At 51.0% G+C, this 21,331-nt stretch overlaps 1 protein-coding gene and 1 long non-coding RNA gene across 9 annotated transcripts in view; one reads left to right on the forward strand and one right to left on the reverse strand.

The window, feature by feature from the left end:
• FARP1 (FERM, ARH/RhoGEF and pleckstrin domain protein 1) overlaps positions 1-21,331 on the forward strand; it is a 303,757-nt gene that overhangs the window by 275,732 nt on the left and 6,694 nt on the right. For 7 of the 8 annotated variants that reach the window (XM_045376837.2, XM_074021301.1, XM_065533409.2 and 4 more), the window contains 8 exons: positions 2,383-2,461; positions 8,899-9,136; positions 13,529-13,659; positions 16,756-16,824; positions 17,046-17,135; positions 17,896-17,978; positions 18,058-18,170; positions 18,622-18,788. In XM_045376837.2, the coding sequence (XP_045232772.2) occupies positions 2,383-2,461; positions 8,899-9,136; positions 13,529-13,659; positions 16,756-16,824; positions 17,046-17,135; positions 17,896-17,978; positions 18,058-18,170; positions 18,622-18,788 (970 nt within the window). Of the gene's footprint in view, positions 1-2,382; positions 2,462-4,518; positions 5,728-8,898; positions 9,137-13,528; positions 13,660-16,755; positions 16,825-17,045; positions 17,136-17,895; positions 17,979-18,057; positions 18,171-18,621; positions 18,789-21,331 lie in introns of those variants that run through there. The other variant, XM_074021302.1, reaches the window with a different exon arrangement.
• On the reverse strand, positions 4,707-6,239 carry LOC141408900 (uncharacterized). Its single transcript, XR_012426470.1, has 2 exons — positions 5,919-6,239; positions 4,707-5,664 (listed from the first exon to the last, which is right to left on the reverse strand). It is a non-coding gene; the product is annotated as an uncharacterized lncRNA (long non-coding RNA).

Here is a 21,331-nt window from a genome sequence, read left to right on the forward strand (position 1 = left end):
CGTCCCCTAGCGGATGAGCTTGGAGGGCCATGCAGTGGGGCTGACCAGCCCGGAAAGCCCGAATATAGGAGGAGGGGAGATGGGCTCTGGTGGCTCAGAGGCTAATGGCCATCTTCCCAGAACCTTTTTAGGAGAGCGGTGGGGAGAGATGTGTTTAATTAGCAGACGAGCAGTGCCAATGAAGGCAGCTAAGAGAACGCAAAGGACTGAGTATGCTGTGCTGATGGAAGAAAACGGACCAGGTTGAAGACTCCTAGCACACAGGGCAGGAACGAAGACCCAGGAAGGAGCTGGGGAGCCTGGGGATGCTCTCTTTTCTTTCATTTTAGAGAAACTTCATTATCTAAAAGCTTTGGGTGCCCTCAGTCTCCCCTGTGATGTAATTTGCTCTATATGCTTAGTTGGAACCAATAGAATAAATAATGCTGTTGATTGTCTGGATTGTGAAGCCAGGAGCAACCTGTTTCTACACACGATGACTTTTGTATCTTCTGGGTTTGCTTAATTAAGCGTGTGCATCCTTCTTGCCCTCTTCTGTTCATCAGAAGATCCTTGATGAATCAGAGATTGAGTCAACAGGAAGGCTCTCAGTGTCCCAGTGGAAGCCTTTTCTCGCGTTGCCAGAAGGTTCTTAGCTACCACATCTGTGGGGTGTGTATTAGTCAGGGTTCTCCAGAGGGACACAACTAATAGGATAGATGTATATATAAAGGGGAGTTTATGAAGGAGTATTGACTCACACGTTCACAAGGTGAGGTCCCACCGTAAGCCGTCTGCAGGCTGAGGAGCAAGGAAGCCAGTCCAAGTCCCAAAGCTGAAGAACTTGGAGTCTGATGTTCGAGGGCAGGAAGCATCCAGCATGGGAGAAAGATGTAGCTGGGCGGCTAGGCCCGTCTAGTCTTTCCACATTCTTCTGCCTACTTTTATTCTGGCCACGCTGGCACCTGATCAGGTTGTGCCCACCCAGATTGAGGGTGGGTCTGCCTTTCCCACTCCACTGACTCAAATGTTAATCTCCTTTGGCAACACCCTCAAAGGCACACCCAGGATCAATACTTTACGTCCTTCAATCCAATCAAGTTGACACTCGATATTAACCAGCATAAGGTGTATGTAGATCCTGGGTCCCTCCTGACTTCAGTTACCAGCTATTTTTTTCCACTTTGAGGATTTCTCACTTCCTATTAGAAGCCTGGTGCCGGGTTTTTGTTGTTGTTTTTAATTCGTTCCTTTCATGTAAGTTGGCTTCTGGTTTTCCTGGACAGTTGGTTTAAAGATAATTGCCAGGTTGATTGTTGAAAACGATGTTTTAATTGTCTCTGGGAAATTCCTTTCTCACTGATGGGAAAGTCTGCAGCTATGCACTGGCATAACGGTTAGGTGTGTGGCCTGGGAAACCAGAGCTAGCTCCTGTGTGAGTTCACACCTCGTGATGACAGATACCAGACAAGTTCATGGTTGCTTTATGCTTCTGTCTACTTCACTATAAAATGAGGGTGATAGTGGTACCTGCCGCAGAGGGTTTCTATGAGGACTAAAAGGGCTCATGCCTGTAATGAACTCTGCATGGTGTCCGGTGCATGGACAGTACTTAATAAATACTCGCTACCATCCATGTTTTTATATTTCTCTCTGCGTTGATCAGTGAGCCATTGGAAGGGTATACGTGTACCCCAAACCTCACTGAAAGTGCCCACAGCTTTGCTGTCTAGCACCCAACGTGTCTGGGGGGCCATGGCCCTCCCCTCCATGCCTGTCTGTTCCTGGGCCACCCACCCTACCCTATTCTATGGCATTTGCGTCACTCCCACCTTCAAGTACCATCTCCTGTCCTTTCTCAATTATGCATTTCTCTTCCCAAGGGCTATGGACAGCTATTGGTCTGCTTCAGGCAAGCACTCTTAGAAGCAGAAACCTTGCTTTGGGGCTGAGTCTTGCTTCCTGCAGGTGTCTAGCGGTACCCATCTCTAGGATAGAATCTGTTTACAAGCCACTTACTGCACATGATCTCTGTGCTGACCTAATGATGCTAAAATCACCCAAGTGTGGATGGAAAAAATTAATATAAAATCAAACTCCAGTGTGCAGATGGGTAGAGTAAAATAATTAAACCAAATTAAAAGGATCGGAAATTGGTTCTCTCTTGTCTCTTTCAAATCTTAAGTGGAATTCTTCGCAGGATGACTGGGGTAATTTCCAAGTCTCCCTCCAACGGTAACATTCCGTGACTCCATAAGAAGTTCAGGAGAGGTCCAGGAGATGTCCGGGGAGGGGTGATTAGAAAGAAAGCAGTAGGCTGATATTTGTAACCCAGGGCTGGGCCTCTTCTGGTCATGTCACTACTAACGCTTTGCATTTTCAACCCTTTGCTTTTGCTCTCAGGGAAGGCCGCTCGAATGCCCAAATCAGAGATTACCAAAGAATCGGCGATGTCATGCTGAAGAACATTCAGGGCATGAAGGTGAGCTGGTTGAGATTTGGGTGGAGCAAGTTCACCAAGGAAAATCGAGCGGGGCTGCTGTGAGTGTAGGCTATAAGCCATTTCCATCAGCGTGCATCTCCTGATTTAACTGTCTACACCAAGCTTGTCCAACCCACCACCGACCAGCCGCGTACAGCCCAGGACGGCTTTGAATGTGGCCCAACACAAATTCATAAACTTTCTTAAAACATTATGAGATTTTTTTTTTTTGGTGATTTTTGGGTTTTTTTGTTCTGTTTTGTTTTGTTTAGCTCATCAGCTATCGTTAGTGTTAGTGTATTTTATGTGTGACCTAAGACAGTTATTCTTCTTCCAATGTGGTCCCGGGAAGCCAAAAGATCGGACACCCCGGTCTAATCTAAGGCACAGCAGGAAGATGACTGTTTGGCAAACCCTTCTCCAGCCTTTCTAGATACTTTTATTTCAAAGCAGGAATGAAAATCCAATCACTTTAGTGAAAGCATCTTTAGTAGGTGTTTTGTTTGGAAAGTTTTGCGTTGTACCCAAAAGAACAAGTGTTTTCTGGGAATGGATGATTCAAAACCTCAAAAAAAAAAGGCATAGACAAACATTGTCTGAACATTACATTTTCAGCCAGTTGTTTTGGTTTCTTCTAATAACCATGACATAAATGTTAGATTCAGAGCTATGTAGATGTTTTAGTAAATTCTATGACTTTAAATCAGTGTACGAGGCAAATATGGTTTTTTTTTTTTTTTGGTTGGTTGGTTTTGTTGTTGTTGTTGTTGTTTTTGAGACGGAGTTTCACTCTTGTCGCCCAGGCTGGAGTGCAATGGCGCAATCTCGGCTCACTGCAGCCTCTGCCTCCCAGGTTCAAGCGATTCTCCTGCCTCAGCTTCCCAAGTAGCACCTGGGACTACAGGTGCGTGCCACCACACCCAGCTAATTTTTGTGTTTTTAGTAGAGACGGGGTTTCTTCATGTTAGCCAGGCTGGTCTCAAACTCCTGACCTTGGGTGATCCACCTACCTCGGCCTCCCAAAGTGCTGGGATTATAGGCATGAGCCATCACGCCTGGTCGCAAATATGTTTTTAATCATCCAGCAATATCTACAATGAATGACATAAAAGTGAAAGTATATCCAAAGAAGTCAATAAACATTAAACTAATACTCTACCATATTCAAAAAAATCTGCCCCATCTCTTATATCAGAAATTTTCCTTTTTTTGTTTTCATTTGACTCCATTAACAATTCTTTTAACATACAATGTTTTAATCCACACAGCATGTCTTTTGAATACACCTGTACTCACATTTTAAAGCAATCTTCCTGAATCTCAACTGCCCAGAGTCTGTATGACAACCTTAAAAACTAACAACTGCCCCGAGAAGCTAGCAACCCCCTAAAGAAGGTGCTCATACTGCCCCCATTTTAGTCCATCCACCCACCCATCCATCCACCCAGTGCTAACTGAGCACCTACTATACACAGGACACTCATAGAATGAAATTACCGTTAGGGTTTGTCTTAACTCCCATGAACCTAGCTAAGTGGGTTGGCGTTTAGTTTTTCCCATTAAAATAATATATCTCAGCGGGGTGTGGTGGCTCATGCCTGTGATCCTAGCAATTTGGGAGGCTAAGGTGGGAGGATTGCTTGGGCCCACAAGTTTGAGATCAGCCTAGACAACATGCCAAGACTTTGTCTCTACGAAAAATAAAAAACATTAGCCAGGAGTGATGGTAAGTGCTTGTAGTTCCAGCTACTCAGGGGGCTGAGGGGAGAGGATCACTTGTGAGCCCAGCAGGTTGAGGCTGCAGTGAGCCATGATGGCACCACCGCACTCGAGCCTGGGCAACAGAGCGAGACCCTATCTCAAAAATAAACAATAAATAAACAAAGATGAATCTCATGAGAGAGAGACAAGGGGAGGAGGGTCGGGGGGTGGCACAGAAAAGATAGGATCAAATGCCACTCAAGAGATTTCCTGTCAATCTCTTTCTCTTAACAAAGACCACAATAACACTGACTGAATCCTGAGGTATTATTTGTTTTTTCACTGTGTTCAAACAGCAACCCTTTGCAATTTGGGGCAATACCAGAGAGAGGCCGTGGGAATGATCAGGGTTGCAGAATCCTATGCGAAAAAGAAAAGCAAGAATTCCCTAAGATGTTCCACAGCCACAGTATTTTGAATGGCATGAGCTACGGCTGAGGACAACATTCAGACGGAAGGACAACAGACATCTTTTCCACTTTCCATGGGAGTTTCTGAAGTTAATGTATTTTATCTTTCAAAGCAATTTTAGCTTTACAGAAAACTTGAGCAGAAAGTACAGAGTTCTCATATTCTTCGCTCCACCCCCAAACACACAGTTTCCCCAGCTATTAGCCTTTTGCATTGGCTTGGTGCACTTGTGGAAACTGATGAACCAATATTGACAAGGTTGACCATTAGGGCTCTCTCGGTGGTGTACATTCTGTGGGTGTTGACAAATATATAATGACAGGGATCCACAGAACAGTTTCCCTGCCCTAAAACTCCTCTGGGCTCCACTTATTCATCCCCCTTAGATGCCCCCCAAATCCCTGGCAACCACTGATATTTTACCATCTCCATAGTTTTGCCTTCCAGATGTCACATAGCTGGGATCAGACAGGATGTAGTCACTGCAGACCAGCTTCATTCGGTTCTCAGAAACGTCCTTTTTCCTCTCTTATGTAACATGACGCTGTTTCTGTTGTTCTCTTCCATCTTTTCCCTCTTTTCACGTGCTCTGTACTTTTTCTCGCGCTGTTCTGGTTTCTCAGCTTTTCTCCCCGTGTTCCTCAATCTGAGATCACAGCTCCCCAGGGGGGCGCCCTCTTCAAGGAGGCTTGGACTCTGGTGTGGGCCTTTGGGGACAGCAGCAGAGAGCTGCCAGGCTCTTCCCTACCTGCGGAGATAGTCCACAGCGTGGTGCTGTTCAGCAGGTGTCCTTCGTGGCTTCTCCAGGTTATGTGCCAACTCCCACCACTGCTTTCCCGCCGAGGCTGACATCCCACCTTCCCCTCCGCTAACCCAGCGCAGAAGACCACCTAAAAATACACCTGATTTCCGCGCCTGGCATTATTTCTCCTCGGTCTGGGGAGCTGGCATTTCTGCATTCAGCCAGCTTCCTCTGCTGTGCTGGCATCTCAGGAGTGTGCTGATGCCACGAGCGTTTATAGCATGGAGCTCTGTGCAAGCAAAATAAAAATAGATGGAGAGGCTGTGAGAGCCACTGGCAGCCTTTTTGAGAAGTTAGTTGTGGGTTTTTTTTAAATTGCTGTATTTATTGTTTTAAAGAATTTCTATAAAGCATGGAGGGGCACAGCCGAAGTTTCCAGAAATGTGAGAAGCCCAGGCCAGCGCTGTTGTCCAAATGCTTAGAGTGTTCTCGAGCCTGTAGTGTCTTTCCCACTCCACTCCCACCCCCGACCTGTGCACTCACCTGCTGTCATCAGTCTCAGCCTGATCGGCTCTTCCCAGCCTCTGCACACAGGAGTGAGGTCACATGACCAAGGGAAGGTAGTCCAGGGTCTTTAACCACCTCCAGAGAATCAGAGACACCCAAATCAGGACCTCCAGCCCACGCTGTGACCTCCACCTGCACACATCCATCCAGACACACAAAAGCACTTGGAAATCAATGCAAAGAAAGGGCCTTTCATCCTGACCTTTACCTGCTTTGCAAGTGGGGACCTTCATTCCTTCCTATATCGCCTATCGCTCCACGCTTCTACCACCTGTACCTCCTTCTCACACTTCTACCACTTTGCTCCTCCTGGCTCTCTGTTTTCTTCCTGCTAGGCGACCGGGCCAGCTTCCCAATGAGTCCCCTCCCACCAACCCAGCCTCCCAACCCACTACTTATATGACGGCTGGAGTCGCTGTTTATACAACACAAAACTGACTGCGCAAAGCCCTCCTGGTTCTCTGTGGTTTGGAGAATGCAATCCAAACTCTAGACCTAATGAAGAAAGCCTCTACTCTAGTCCTAGGCCATCTTCCCAGACCCTGCTCCCAACCCTTCACCTTCTACCCTGCCTTCCGGCCACTGCCAACTCGTGTGTTCTCCCAAGACCCCTGCCTTGGCCTGGGTATGTGCATTGCTTCGTTTGCTCTTTAGTATGTACAGGGAAGACCTTTGGACACCCACTGCATATGGCAGGCCCCAAGGATGTGACAACTTGCCAGGATGTTACAACATGATGATGCCCTCTCTCAAAATCAAATAGGGGACCACAGGTGTGATAGCATTGCACAGAGCGACACACACATGCACGCACATGCATACACACACAAGAGCGTGTATAACTGGTGCCATCTGAATAAGCTCTGTGGGCGGTACCAATGCCAATTTCCTGGTGTTGATACTATACTCTAGTTTTGCAGGATGTCACCATTGAGGGAGGCTGAGTGAGGAGTGCACAGTCCCTCCCTGTATATGTCTTTGCAACTTCCTATGAATGTCTATGTCAAAATAGAAAGTCATGAAATCAACCCAGCAGGCAGGCTGTGTGATAAAGGCTGATGTGGACAGACACAGCAGTGAGTGCAGGAGGATGCAGGAGTACAGAGCAGGGCAGGCCCTGGAGTAACCCCGAGGGATGGGGGGGTCCTCAGCAGTGGGCATTGTGGGCAGAGGCTCTGGGTGCAAGAGCATGGTGCATTTGAGTGCAAGGTGGTCAGTGGGTGGCTCGGGGTGAGTGGCAAGCATCAGTGCCAGAGAGGTCAGAGGGATTCCGGCCTAAGAGGAGTCTGTTGAGTGGCATCGCGGAAAGTTCATTCAGGGGCTCAACTCACAGTGAAGTGGAAGGGGCTGGAGAGCACGCAGCAGTGGACGATGCCAGACCGGAATGAGAACAGTGACCATGGGAAAGAAGACAAAAGCAGGTCCCACATTTTCTGGAGGACAAATTGATAGGACTTGGGGATGGGTTCAGACAAGGAAACAATGTGGAGTATACCCCAGGTTTTAATGTCCTGAGTACCTGGCTGGTGGTGGTATCCATTCTGAAGTTAGAGAATAAACACGGGGGCCCCGGGTGAGGCAGCAGGAAGTGGGTGTCTGGACAGCCTATGTTTCCAGCTCTTTCCGGGGCATGGGTGTGGAGAAGCCACTGAGGTTAGGCCATAGCCGGGATGAGAAATCTGGGTCTGGTGCTGCGTTTTCCTCTCTGACTTGGGCTACTCGCCTGTGCCAGATACTACCATGGGCTTTTCTATAAAAACAAGTCAATTACAAAAACTTTCATCATTTTGTGCCTTTTATATCTATAGACAGACATGTATACAAATATACACCCACATACATGATAGAAAAATCTAGACTTTGGGCCGGGCGTGGTGCCTCATGCCTGTACTCCCAGCACTTCGGGAGGCCAAGGTGGGAGGATCACTTGAAGCCAGGAGTTTGAGACCACCAGCCTGGGCAACATAGTGAGACCCTGTCTCTCTAAATAAATAAATATTTATTTATTTATTTATTTATTTTAATTAGCTGGGCATGGTGGCTCAAGCCTATATAGTCCCAGCCGCCCGAGGCTGAGGCAAGAGGATCCCTTGAGCCCAGGAGTTTGAGGCTGCAGTGAACTGAGATTGTGCCACTGCACTCCAGCTTGGGTAACAGAGCAAGACCCTGTCACACAAAATAAAAATTTAGATTTGGGAGTTACCAGCACATAGAGAGCAAGCCCACTCTAGGAGGTGATTATCAAGTGAGACTTGAAGAAAGCAACCTCGGCTTTTGTGTCCCGTGGTGTCCCCTGTCCCCTGCTCTCCCCCTATCTGCCTGGCAGTGTCCTTGCCTTGGAATTCCTCCCTCCCACCCAGGTGAATTCATTCCTCCTTTAATGCTCTGTCATCCAAACGCTTACCCTGTCTCCATCCCCACCATGACTCCGGGAGAGTGAGGGCGCTTTCTGACTCGCATCCATCTCCCTGACCTGGCAGAGGAGGGGCTCACATAGCTGCTTAGTTACTGTCTGAGCAGATGGGGCGAGGGAAGCAGGAATGTGGTTTTAAAACTACGTAATGCTTATTGATGGACCCCGGGTGGTTATCTGATGACATTTAGAAGAAAACCACAGCCCCCCTTAAGGAGCTCCTGTTCATATATTTCTCCCCAGTTTTTCCAGGCTTAATTTTAAAGGAACATTTATGCCTCTGATGTTATATCTACAGCTCATATATTTTATGATCCGTGTGTATTTTAAACTGCTCAGTACCTTAATAGGCCTTTTTATTTCATCCTGAGAACTTAAGTGAAATACCAAAGAGTGAACTATGAACAATGTGAAATTTAAGGGAATTAAACAAATCGATGAACTAAAGAGAGTGCAGGTGCGCTTCATTTTCCCAAGTGAAACTGGGCGGAACGCAGGTCCCAGTCAGCTGAACAGGACCCTCCTCCTCTGTTGCCCCCCAAGCACCTGGCGGCTCACCTGTGGAAGCACAGCGAGGCCTTGGAGGCCCTGGAGAACGGGATCAAGAGCTCCCGGCGGCTGGAGAACTTCTGCAGGGACTTCGAGCTGCAGAAAGTGTGTTACCTACCGCTCAACACCTTCCTCCTGCGGCCGCTGCACCGGCTCATGCACTACAAGCAGGTCCTGGAGCGGCTGTGCAAACACCACCCGCCGAGCCACGCCGACTTCAGGGACTGCCGAGGTGAGTGCCGGGAGCCTGTGCCACCTGGTGCCCATGGCACGGTTCAGACCGGGTGCTCCCAGACTGAGCCCAGCCAGGGAGAGGCTTCCCAGGGAGAGAGACCAGCCGATGCTGGGTCCCAGGTTTTCATCAGGGCAGGCGCTGCTTTTTATTCCTGATCTGGTGTTTGGTTACATCTTGATTTTTTTCTTTTCTTTTCTTTTCTTTTTGAGATGGAGTCTCGTTCTGTTGCCCAGGCTGGAGTGCAATGGTGCAGTCTCGGTTCACTGCAACCTCCACCTCCCGGGTTCAAGTGATTCTCCTGCCTCAGCCTCTGGAGCAGCTAAGATGACAGGCGCACGCTGCCACGCCTGGCTAATTTTTGTATTTTTAGTAGAGACGGGGTTTCACCATATTGGTCAGGCTGGTCTCGAACTCCTGACCTCATGATCCACCACCCACCTTGACCTCCCAGAGTGCTGAGATTACAGGCATGAGCCACCACGCCCAGCCACACCTTGACAGTAAAGAAGGTGCTAATGATCATCGTGACCCCTTTCTTCCTTTCCCTCTTGTGTGCATTTTCTCCTCCCGTCCCCGGGTGGTTTTGTGCAAAGATCCCTAGAGAACTCCGCTTACAGTTAGCCCTCACCCAGGAAGCTTGCTTCTACCCACATGGTTGAAACTCATCCCTCTACCGTGGCCACGGAACATAGCTTGTCACAAATCCTGTTGCTCATTGCTGCCGGGCGTTGGTAATGTGCCTGACGCCGTAGAAGCACCTCTGCTGTATTAACTCTTCCCAAGCCTCAGGCACAGGTGAGTTCGTCTTACCTACGGGGACTACCGAGACTAGAGAGGTTAAGGAACCTGCCCAGAGTCACCCAGCTGGGAGGGAAATAATTTGGAACCTATACCTAGAACCCATGGTCACCACCGTCCTGCCCTTCTATCTCATGGACAGTCCTACCCGTTCACACTTGCTCAGCCCCAGGCCAGGTACCGTGTACCTGATACTGTGCTAATGCTCACACCGTTACTCCTTTAATGACCCCTTTAGATCAGCTGCATTATCTATCCCATTTTACAAATAGGGACGCTGAGACTCAGGGGAAGGGACTTGCAGGGTCACTCAGAGGTCAGAGCCCCATTCCAGACCCTGCTTTTCCCACAGGGCCACGCGTGCTCTTCTGAAAGGAAGTTGTTCTGTCTGGTGTCACGTGTGGTCTGTGAGTGTCTGCACTTCCTGACCTAGCCTTTAAGCACGCGGAGCTGGCCCTGCGTAGGTGGCTGTCGCACAGGTGGCCCAAATCTGCACACCCACTAGGAGGGCAAGGCCCTCATGTCTTGCCTGAAATGTCAGAAACACCTCCAATTCTTTGGCCAAACGTGTCCTCTTTTTAAAAATCCATCATCTTATATATTTGCTTAAAACCTGGGTGACAGCTGACTGCCTCAGGCTAAAATTGAAAGTCTTCATGACCTGGCCTGGCCAGCTCTCACACCCCAGCTGTATTTGGTTAATACACTTTTATAAGGGACATGTATTAACCAAACATCATATGTTCTCACTCATAAATGGGAGCTAAGCTATGAGAATGCAAAGCCATAGGAATGATACAATGGACTTTGGGGACTTGTGGGGAAAGGGTGGGAAGGGGGTGAGGGATAAACCTGTCCTGGGCATGTGAGGGAGAAGGAACAGTGTGGCCCCTGACCTCACAGGACCTGCTGGAGGGTCTGCAGGCAGGTACCTGGGCAGTGGCGACCCTGCACTAGGGCCGTGAGAGACAAGTGGACGGTGCAGTTGGAGCCGGGGCACTGGGGGGTGTTGGGGGGATCTCGAAGGGAAATGGTGTCTAAGTTCAGAGCTAAAATGTAAATAGGAGTTTTCCTGGGTGAAGGGAGGGTGTGGAGAATAGAGTTAGAAACACCACCAGCTCAGGTTCAGAGGGGACAGAGACCGGAACATTGTGAAAAGCGTGCAGGGCACAGGGAGAGCCACAAAGTGAGGCTGCGACAGAAAGCAGGGGCCACGTCCCACTGCACCCTATGGACCCTGCAAAGCCGTAACCTAACAGCAGAAGCTGAACAGGAAGCGTTTTAAGGAGGGAACCAGTGATATCAGGCTTGTTCTAGAAAAATCATTGTTAATATCTAGAATATATGGCGGACTCCTACAAATTAGTTGTTAAAAAAGGCAACCCAATATGTAGACGACAAAGTAATTAAGACAGTGACAGTTCACAGAAGGGGAACACAAGTGCCTCCTGACGTGGTTTGTCGTTGACCATCTGTCTTTAAAACAAACCATGCTGGCCAAGGGTGGTGGCTCACACCTGTAATCCCAGCACTTTGGGAGGCCAAGACGGGAGGATCATTGGAGGCTGGGAATTCAAGAGCAGCCTGGGCAACATAGTGAGAGCCTGTCTCTGCAAAAAATTTTAAAATTACGAGCATGCACCTATAGTCCCAGCTACTCAGGAGGCTCAGGTGGGAGGATCGCTTGAGCCCAGGAGTTGGAGGCTGCAGTGAGCTATGATCGCACCACAGCCCAGGCGACAGACCTAGACCCAGTCTCTAAAAACAAAAACCATGCTGCCTCTTGCCTCCACACCTTGGCGCATTCCGTTCCTTCTGCTTAGAGTCCTGGCCACCACCTCCTTGGCCTTTCCTGGCCAGCTCTCTCTCGTCCTTTAAGCCTCAGCTTGTGCCTGGCCCCTGATGTTAAGCTGACCTCCTGTCCGCCTTGTCCTGTCACACGGGCATTGCCTATGTGTTGGCTGAGCCCGGAGGAAAGGACCCAGGGCCTCTCCTGACTCTGAGGACTCCTCAGATCTAGCGCCCATGGGGGTGAGAGCAGTGTGTGTGGTTTTGCAGGCACTGTCCTTGGTGGACTGATCCAGTTTCATTCTGCTATTTCTGTAAACAGTACCCAATGGAGACAGTCTATCCTTGAGGATTGAGGAAGAAAGTGCTAGCTAGCTTAAAGCATGAGGTGGCAGCACTGTAGGAGCCTAGATTTCCAGAGCTGGAGGGATACTGAGTGCCAAGGGCTGTTCCCAGCACGCCCCTGCCCATGAGCACTGGGGGCCAGGGGGCCATCATTCCATCATTTTCCTCTAAGAACCCCGTCACTCCCCCCAGCCCTGCCACTGAGCACTGGGTGCCAAGTAAATGTTTACTGGACCAAACTGGGTGGTAATATCTGAAGATCGAGCGCGGCCTGGGATTTGTCACTATGGCTGAGACCACATTCTCTGATGAGCCTGGGAGAATTTAACTTGCATCCTTGGGGGAAAAAACAAGAAAACTAAATGCTTCCCTTCCAACACGGAAATGCTGGGGGAAGCGGTCAAAGAGGTATTTAGTGTTCTGAAGCCTAAAGTTCAGTCAACAAGTATTTCTCGCTTTTCTTGACCTAAGTACCCAAGCTTGTCAGCCGCTGGGGACTTGCGTGCCACCCAAGCTTGTATTAATCAGGCACTAGCTCCTTTTAAATACAGGATGCCCACCAGTATAGGGGAGCTATGCCTCTATTGAAAAATAAAGGCCTGTTGCGGTGGCTCATGCCTGTAATTGCAGCACTTTGGGCAGCCAAGGCATGTCGATCACCTGAGGTCAGGAGTTCGAGACCAGCCTAACCAACATGGTGAAACCTTTTCTCTACTAAAAATACAAAATTAGCCGGGCGTGGTGGCACGCACCTGTAATCCCAGCTACTTGGGAGGATGGGGCAGGACAATCACTTGAACCTGGGAGGCAGAGTTTGCAGTGAGCTGAGATTGTGCCATTGCACTCCAGCCTGGGCAACAAGAGCAAAATTCTGTCTCAAACAAATAATAATAAAAAAATTTAAATTCTGCAGCAATTTTTCGCAACCATCTTGACAAACAGTGTAATTTCCACACAAGGCAGAACTGGGGTGTGGTGGAATGTTAGTTACCTGGAGTGATACTGACACTTCACAATATCAATTACACCTCCTCTCAAAGAGATGCCGACTTTGCTCCAGATTTTTCTGTGGCCTCTTTGTGTTCACTGTGCCTTGTTCTTTCCGAGTAACAGGAGGGAAAAGAAAAGTCTACCCAGGGACACAATTCAAGGCAGTCTTCTTCCCCCCGTGTCTTTCCCCTCTAAGCCAACAAGTCCGTCTCATTGAAGGACAGCCGTATGCCACGTAGCCATGCACGGGTCACTTACTGTTTTAACATGCTAAAAGGAAGCAAATAAATTCAGAAAATGCACTATCAATTTTCGTTATAGAGAAATAACACTGTTTTCGCTCAAAAGATACCTTTGAATACTATGCAAGGACTGGAGTGATTTTCCCGCAGCGCTGAGCTGACAGCTACTTGGGGAAGACCCCACCTGCCTTTCCCACCGCAGACTGTGTGTGTCTTTCCTTCACAGCCGCTTTGGCAGAGATCACGGAGATGGTGGCACAGCTCCACGGTACGATGATCAAGATGGAGAATTTCCAGAAGCTGCACGAACTCAAGAAAGATTTGATTGGCATTGACAATCTCGTGGTCCCAGGAAGGGTAAGCGGCAGTGGCCTCACAATGCACTGCAGAGGGGAGCAGAAAGGAGGCATCGGAGGGACTTACATTGGAACCTGTTGAATAGAGACACTTGCAAGGCAAAATGTCCTCTTTCCATCCACCTGGGAGACAACTGGAAAAACACGACAGTGTCGTTGTTTCGGAATCATCACGTTCGGAGGAGATAAAGCAATCCTCTGACCTCATATTCTGTTTTTCTCTTTACAGGGTGATTCGCTTCTTTACCTTTTCCCCTACCGTATCCCACAGAAGATTTCAGATTGCTTATTTCATTTTTTAAAAATGTGCATAAATGAAAATAGAAAATTAAAAAAAAAAAGAATTAGGTAAATAGTAATAAAGCCAGAAAGTTAGTGCATTAAATTATGCTAGGAATTCCCATGCAGGTATGAAGAGTTTTTTTAAAATTCAATCTTCTATATATAATTTAATTTCAGTTCAAAATTAAAATACCAAATCTTAGCTGGAAAGCAAGTCCAGGAGAGATGCAAGTTCACTGACACTGTCGCCTTCCCCTCCCCAGCCCCTGCCTGAGATGCAGGTCTTCCCACCGAACACGGCTTCCTACACACACTCCTTCCAGGCCAGTGACAATGTGGAGGACAGGGACAAAGCCTGCCTTCTCCACTTCCCTTCCTAGGAAGCCATCATCACCCACGAATCAAACGTATTATTCAGTTGCTACATCTCATCAAATCTCTCTCTGGGATCTTTACCCTGTGGCACTCCCATTTCAAACCCTACGTCACCTAGGTCAAGAGACAACTCACTGTAGCTGCTTTGATCTGCTGCGGGCCTGCCTGACCCTGCAGGCCAGGATCCAGGATCTCAGGGACTTTTAGTCTTTTCCAACAGGCAGCTGCCCTGGAAACTTGATATCTGTAACTCAGGGCAGGGGAGGGAAGCTCTCCGTGTACTGGAGCATTTCTGTCAGGAAGCCTCATTACAAAACTGCCCAGAAGCCACGTTGTGAGAGATTGTCAGAAGAGCGGTGCGGTTAAGCACTGGCAGAAATTAGAGCTGGGATTGCCTCAGCTCTGCTGGTGAGAAGATCCCGCCGGGCCTTGGCACTTAATGACCTTATTTACCCATCCACACAGAACCCTCAGAAAAGCCCTGCGGAATCGATGTAATTTTCTCTCAGCTTTGAAAGGTATAAAATACTTAGCATATCATGCTACATGGTGAAGAGACCATTGATAAAGAATTCCTTATTCTGAGGAAATACTTTCCACTGCAATGGAAAGAGCCTTGGATTGGAGGAGGTGGCCCTGGGTTCAAAGTCTCGCTCTACCAGAACCTGGGGTGGCAGGGGACCATGTAACATGGAGACCATAGCCTCTCCTTCACAGGTCATGAAGATCAAATGAGATGTGCTATGTGAAAATGACGTAATACCTATTAATTATCTTCCTTTTCCCCACCTACATTTAATTGAAGAGATGAAATGTACACGTAGTATAGTGGCATTAATTACATTCCACAGCACAATGGAAAGCATTTTGCTCTGTCACACCCTGGCTGACCAGGTGATCGTGAGCAAGTTTCTTAATCATTTGCCCCTCAGTCTCCTTATCTGAAACATGGGAATAATGATATTGAAGGTGCAGGCTCACGTCTGGAGCTCCTGTAATCACTCAGTGTTGCAGGTGATCAGTGACTATCTGAGGCTGGCAGTGCAGGCGGTAAGAATCACTTACTAAGATGGTTATAGATAAAGGCAGGCTTATTAGAGAAGTAGGAAAATACATTGCCAGAAAGCAACAGCAAGAGAGGAAGTGACTGCAAGGAGACAAAGGCTTGCTGGGGACTTTCATCAGGTGGTGTCTGTGCTGTGTGCCAACAAGGGCTTTGTGCAGTATGATAACGCCACGGCTGCAGCGAACTCACTTGCATTTTTCTATCAGCCAAGGGTCTGGTGATAGCTGGGTGCAGGAAGATGGTGAATTATCTGTGCAGGAGGGCTGTGTCCTGGACCATGAAGAAAGGCAGACCTGTATAGCTTCTCTGCTTTGTCTTTTTGCTTTCCCTCGATCCCACCAGCCTGGCTCCTTTTCCCTTATTAGGACTTCATACTTAGGACATGCCAGGCGCATCCCATGTGCTCCAGAGAGGAGGCCATTGTATTAGTAAAGGTGAAGATGGAATTGGGGTGTTGCTTCCTAAGCTCAGATGATCCCCTGATTCTTTCACTCATCAGGCTGCCTCACATCCACTCATTGTTTCAAGTCAACCCAGAGCAGAATGGGAGGGTGGGATGGGAGACCCCCGAGGGAGCACGTTCTGGAAGTAGATGGTGGTGATGGTGGGGCTACCTTGTGAATGCGCGAAGGCCACGCATGCTCAGTGTTTCGCGGATTCCACCACAATTGAAAAATGATCATTTGTTTGTTTTTCAAGTGCTTGCGCCCCTGCAATGCATGCCCTCAAGAGTGTACAGCCCCGGGGAGGATGTCACTCGGGATGCAGAGGTGCCTTGGACACGTCTGCCTCTCACTCCTTTATCCTCAATGCAGTTCCTGCTCATTGAGAAGCAGGGTTTTAAATCACGGAGAAGATTCCTCCAGCCACAGTGCTCCCATGTGGCCTCTCCGTCCTCAGGGGTCCCTTGCTGCCACTTTTTATAGCCTCCTTCTTCTTTGAGAACTGCTTGGGGTCCTTCTAATCTCCCTCACCGTGGGGAGCCCTGGGGATCCTGGGGTTATGCATATGGTCCTCAGGCCCCGGCACTCTTGAACCCGACCGTCAGTATCCTTTGTTGGGGCAGCTGCTGGTGGTACCGCCCTGTACCTTCCTGGGAAGGAGACAGGCGATCCCTAGTGAGGGTTTAGCACAGCACCTGGGGCAGAGCAAGCATGCAGTGAATCGCAGCTGAGTGCTGTAACTTCCACCATGCAGGGGACCCAGGTGGGAGGAAGCCAGCAGGTTTGCACGCTCGCAGTCCGTCCTCGGGGTCTGCACACTCACAGTCAGCCCTCAGGGGCTACAAAGTCAACCCTCAGGGTCTGCACACTGGCCATCAGCCCTCGGGGTCTGCATGCTTGTGGCCAGCCCCCCGGTCTGTCTCCCCTGCAGGAGTTCATCCGCCTGGGCAGCCTCAGCAAGCTCTCGGGGAAGGGGCTCCAACAGCGCATGTTCTTCCTGGTGAGTGGAGAGGTTCGTCCTCACAAGGATCGTGTCACCTGGGCAAGCAAGGCCCCCGAGGGGGGACCTGGGGTGGAGGAGGAGCAGCCAGAGGTGCCCAGGCCCGAGTTGGTGAGGACAGTGAAGGCACAGTTGAGGACAGTTGATGAGGACGGTGAAGGCTGGAGGGAGGCTTGCTGTCCACATGTGGTCTCACCTCTACACACTTCTGGTTCCTCTAGTTCAACGACGTCCTGCTGTACACAAGCCGGGGGCTGACGGCCTCCAATCAGTTTAAAGTCCACGGGCAGCTCCCGCTCTATGGCATGACGGTGAGTACGGCGCAGGCTTGAGGCCAGGGCCTGTCCTCGGGGGGCCGCGGGCACTGCTGACCCGGCGACGAGGAGGGGAAGGGAGAGACTGGATAGGAAGGGAGAGGGCGGCCAGTGTCACCTTGGTGACGAGACCTGGGCTCAAAGACCATCGAAGACCATGCAACCCTTTCACCTAAAAGATCCAGCCTTCTCGGGCTTCTCCAGTGGGGCTCTGGGGACACGGCTCCTTCTCCTGCACGTGGGATGTGCGGGTCCCTTCCTTATAGAATCGAGTGAAGGGGCAAGCCGATGAGGCCGTCTGGCATGAACTCGTATCCCACTGCCTGCGCCTGGCTCCAGGGGCCCCGACAGTCCTCGCCACACACAAAAATGACAGCGCCCCTCCCTGGAGCTGGGCCAGCCACCTCATCCTCCCCCGAGTTGGCTCAGGGCTGCCTCCTGTCCCCCTTGGCAGGCAGGTGTACAGGGTGCCTGGGCCTGGGATGTGGCCCTGGCTGGTGCCCACGCTGTCCTCCGGGGTTGGAGAGAGGGAAGTTTGTGGGCTCTGCCAAAAGCATTCAGCGTGCTGCGATCTTCCTGTCGCCTTTCCGATTTTGGTTTTTCCAACTCAAAGTGCCTCCTCCCTCTGTGGGGCTCTGGGTCTCCTGAGCCCGGCTCAGTGGCACCCCTCCTTTTCCGAGTTGCCTGGCTGCCAGCTCAGGGACGTTTGGAAGTGCATCACGTCCCTCACGGTGACGTTATCTTCTCTTGCCCACAGATTGAGGAGAGCGAAGACGAGTGGGGGGTGCCCCACTGCCTGACCCTCCGGGGCCAGCGGCAGTCCATCATCGTGGCCGCCAGGTAACTCGGGAGCCCGCCCCTTGCCTGTGTCCCCTTTGACATGCTGCGGCCTGAATACTTGACGCGTCTCTGTCTCCAGTTCTCGGTCTGAGATGGAGAAGTGGGTTGAGGACATCCAGATGGCCATTGACCTGGCGGAGAAGAGCAGCAGCCCCGCCCCCGAGTTCCTGGCCAGCAGCCCCCCTGACAACAGTGAGTGTGGCCAGGGCAGCCTGCCCATGCTGGGGTCTGGTTCATGGAGGGACAGCATTTTTGCATCTAAAGCCACCCCATCGGGTGGGCCTCACATCTGTGGTCTACATTTGTGTTTAAAGCCAAAGATCAAGACGGTTCATTTTCCTAAAACACCTGAAAACAGCATGAGGGAGCTGGGAAGTTACCTTTTCTGGGGCAGCATTTACCCCTGTCACACGGAGAGACCACCAGGCTGTCCACACCCAGAGTGAGGGCTGTACTCCACACACCCGGGAGGGACCAGGGCTCCAGGGTCCGTCCCCCTTCAGTGGGGGCCTCATTAGATTCTGGTTAGGTACCACAGGGCGTGACTGCAGTGAGCCCCCCAACCTCCCGGCACCTCAGAGGGTATCAGGAAGGGGTGCTGGCAGGAAAGATCCGAAGCGCTGCCTTTTGCCCCATCCTGTAGAGTCCCCTGATGAAGCCACCGCGGCTGACCAGGAGTCAGAGGATGACCTGAGCGCCTCGCGCACGTCGCTGGAGCGCCAGGCCCCGCACCGTGGCAACACAATGGTGCACGTGTGCTGGCACCGCAACACGAGCGTCTCCATGGTGGACTTCAGCATCGCAGTGGAGGTACGCGGAGGCAGGGCAGCTCTGGTTCCCAGCTTGTGCTGGCCCAGGCAGAACCCAGGCAAACTTCTGGGCCAGGGCCTTGAGGGAGGCTGGCACCACGGGTGGCCCCACCCACCCACGGTGGCTAAGCAGGGAAGGATCAACGCTGGACCCCCTTTGGAGCCTGCCGGAGGTATCCCTGTAGGTGGCGTGGAGTGGGCGCCAACCTCCCGCAAATGCAGTCATGTCTCTTGGTGTTCATCAGTCCCTGTTGCCGTCCATAAGATCGTTTTCTCTCATTCTTCACCTGTTTTCTTACCTCTCATGCAGTTAGCCTAGAACACAGGTGCCCAGGGCACAGCTACTGGACAGTTCCATGGCTGTCACATCCTGAACCGCCCACGGGAATCGGGTGCATGGGCGGGAGGAGAGTCTGCATGATGGCAAGCAGGTGCCAGCCAAAGCCAGTGTCCTGGTTCATGGAAGAACCCAGGGAGAAGGGGACGCAGGCTCTGAGAGCCATCCCTGTGGAGGGGTAGAAAGGGGGTGATCCCTCTCCTCCCCATCATGAGGGTCACGGCAGACACTCCTGTGACAAAAGACAGGCTAACAAGGGAAAAGCATGACCAGTTTATTTCATCGTCATTTTACATGACATGGGAGCCTTCAGAATGAAGACCCAGAGGTGTGGCGAAAACGGTCGTTTTTATGCTTCGGTTGGGTGAAGAGCGGGTGGCCGAGTGGAGCTGATGGGGCAGGCTGAGAGCTAATGCCAGAGGGTGAAAGGAGCCCAGCAGGGCCCCTCCGGGTTCACGTGGCCTCTCTGATGATGGGACAGGCTGAGAGCTAATGCTGGAGGGTGAAAGGAGCCCAGCAGGGCCCCTCCGGGTTCACGTGGCCTCTCTGATGATGGGACAGGCTGAGAGCTAATGCCAGAGGGTGAAAGGAGCCCAGCAGGGCCCCTCCAGGTTCACTTGGCCTCTCTGAGCAGCGTTCCTTGCTCCTGGGTGTGGGTGGGACCCTTTCCGCAGTGGGGGTCTTAGACCCTCTTCTCACACAAGGTGGGCCGGGGAGTAAGTTTGTAGCCAGCTCTGACACAGAACAGTGGGGAAAGGTTAGGGTCTCCGTTTTTGGTTTCATGGCTGGCTTTGGCCGGGGGGAGGTTCTGGTTTCAATGACCCGCCTTAAGGAAGGGGGATTCTAGTTTCTGTGGCTTGCCTGGGGGAGGAAAGGGGCGAGGCAGGAGGTGCTCAGGGAGGCCTGGCTTCTGAGCCTTTCACTTCAGGGTATTATTTTCTGATCCTGCCACCTGAAAGCTGGCTTTGAAGATGGCATCTCTCCCAGATCATGAATCCTTTCCAAACACCCGTTCCCTAAACATTCTTCAGTCCAGGCCCACAGCTGTATTTCAGAACACTTCAAACCCATGAAGGTCTGAAACAAGAAAGCTTTCTTAATCTCTCACTGGCAGTGGACCCTGCCCTGAGCTGGGGCGAGGCCATCCATCATTGTGATTGTGTTCTATGTGAATGCCCACATTTCACTGCGGAACCTCTGCCCCCGCGCCCTCTGCGGGGCTGCTGCGCTACAGGCAGGACTCACCTTCTAAAACGCAGAAAGGTCCGGTTCCCACACAGGCCTGGTCCAAACAGTGTCACATAAGAGACTATGGCCGGGACAGGAGTTTGCTGGCTCTTGGAACCAACAGCAGCAGGAATGAGCCAGCAGTGCTTCGTGGAGGGTCTCGAGGGAGTCTTGGAATTTATTCCCTGGAAACGACCGTCCCCATTGCTCAGACCTGCCTTTATTGAGTTTCCTGCTACAAGCCAGTGTTTCTAAGCCCAGGCCTGCTTCTGAAGACATCCTCAACGGGACACATCCGAGGTGCAGGCCCTGGCTCCCCCACGGGCACAGTCCAGCTGGCCCCACATACAAGGCTCTGTCCCATAGGGTTCCCCTGAGTGTGCAGGTGTGAATATTCCCTCCCCGGGCCTCCCTTCTGCCTCCTGACAGCCCAAGTGTGAAGAGCGCTAACTGTTCTTCCCCAGCTTCACGCCTCCACCTCCAGGCTGTGCAAAGCTTGCGGGTCTGAGACTTCTCCCAGGGCATGGGGATTATGACAGCAGGAAAGGGACCCCCAGGCGGAGGAGCAGGGAAGAACCCGTGATAGTCTCATGGGAAAAGAGGCCCATCAGCTCTCACCTGTGGGTGTGTGTCTGAAACGAAGCCAGTCGACGTGTGGCGCCACCATTGGGGAGGAACTGTCCTGACCTTGCTTCATTCTGACCTCAGCAATGTGTACGACTCTGAAGGCCTATTTGTCATAGGCCTCAAAGCTTTTTAAATACCTGGAGGCACCCAGGCCATTCAACAAGGCAGGAAATACCCAAGTGGGATCCAGGTGGCGGGAGCCCCCTGCAGCCCAGCTCTTTTGGGTAACAAATCTGCATGGTCGCAGCCTTCCGTGTGCATGATCAGGTCAAGGCACTGAGTCAGGGGCAGACTGGCCCCCGGCCAGATCTAGCCCCAGTCTGATGGCTTACGGCCTGTGAACAAGGAATGGG

The sequence above is a fragment of the Macaca fascicularis genome, chromosome 17 (assembly GCF_037993035.2).
Source record: "Macaca fascicularis isolate 582-1 chromosome 17, T2T-MFA8v1.1".
Classification (NCBI taxonomy): Eukaryota; Metazoa; Chordata; class Mammalia; order Primates; family Cercopithecidae; genus Macaca; species Macaca fascicularis.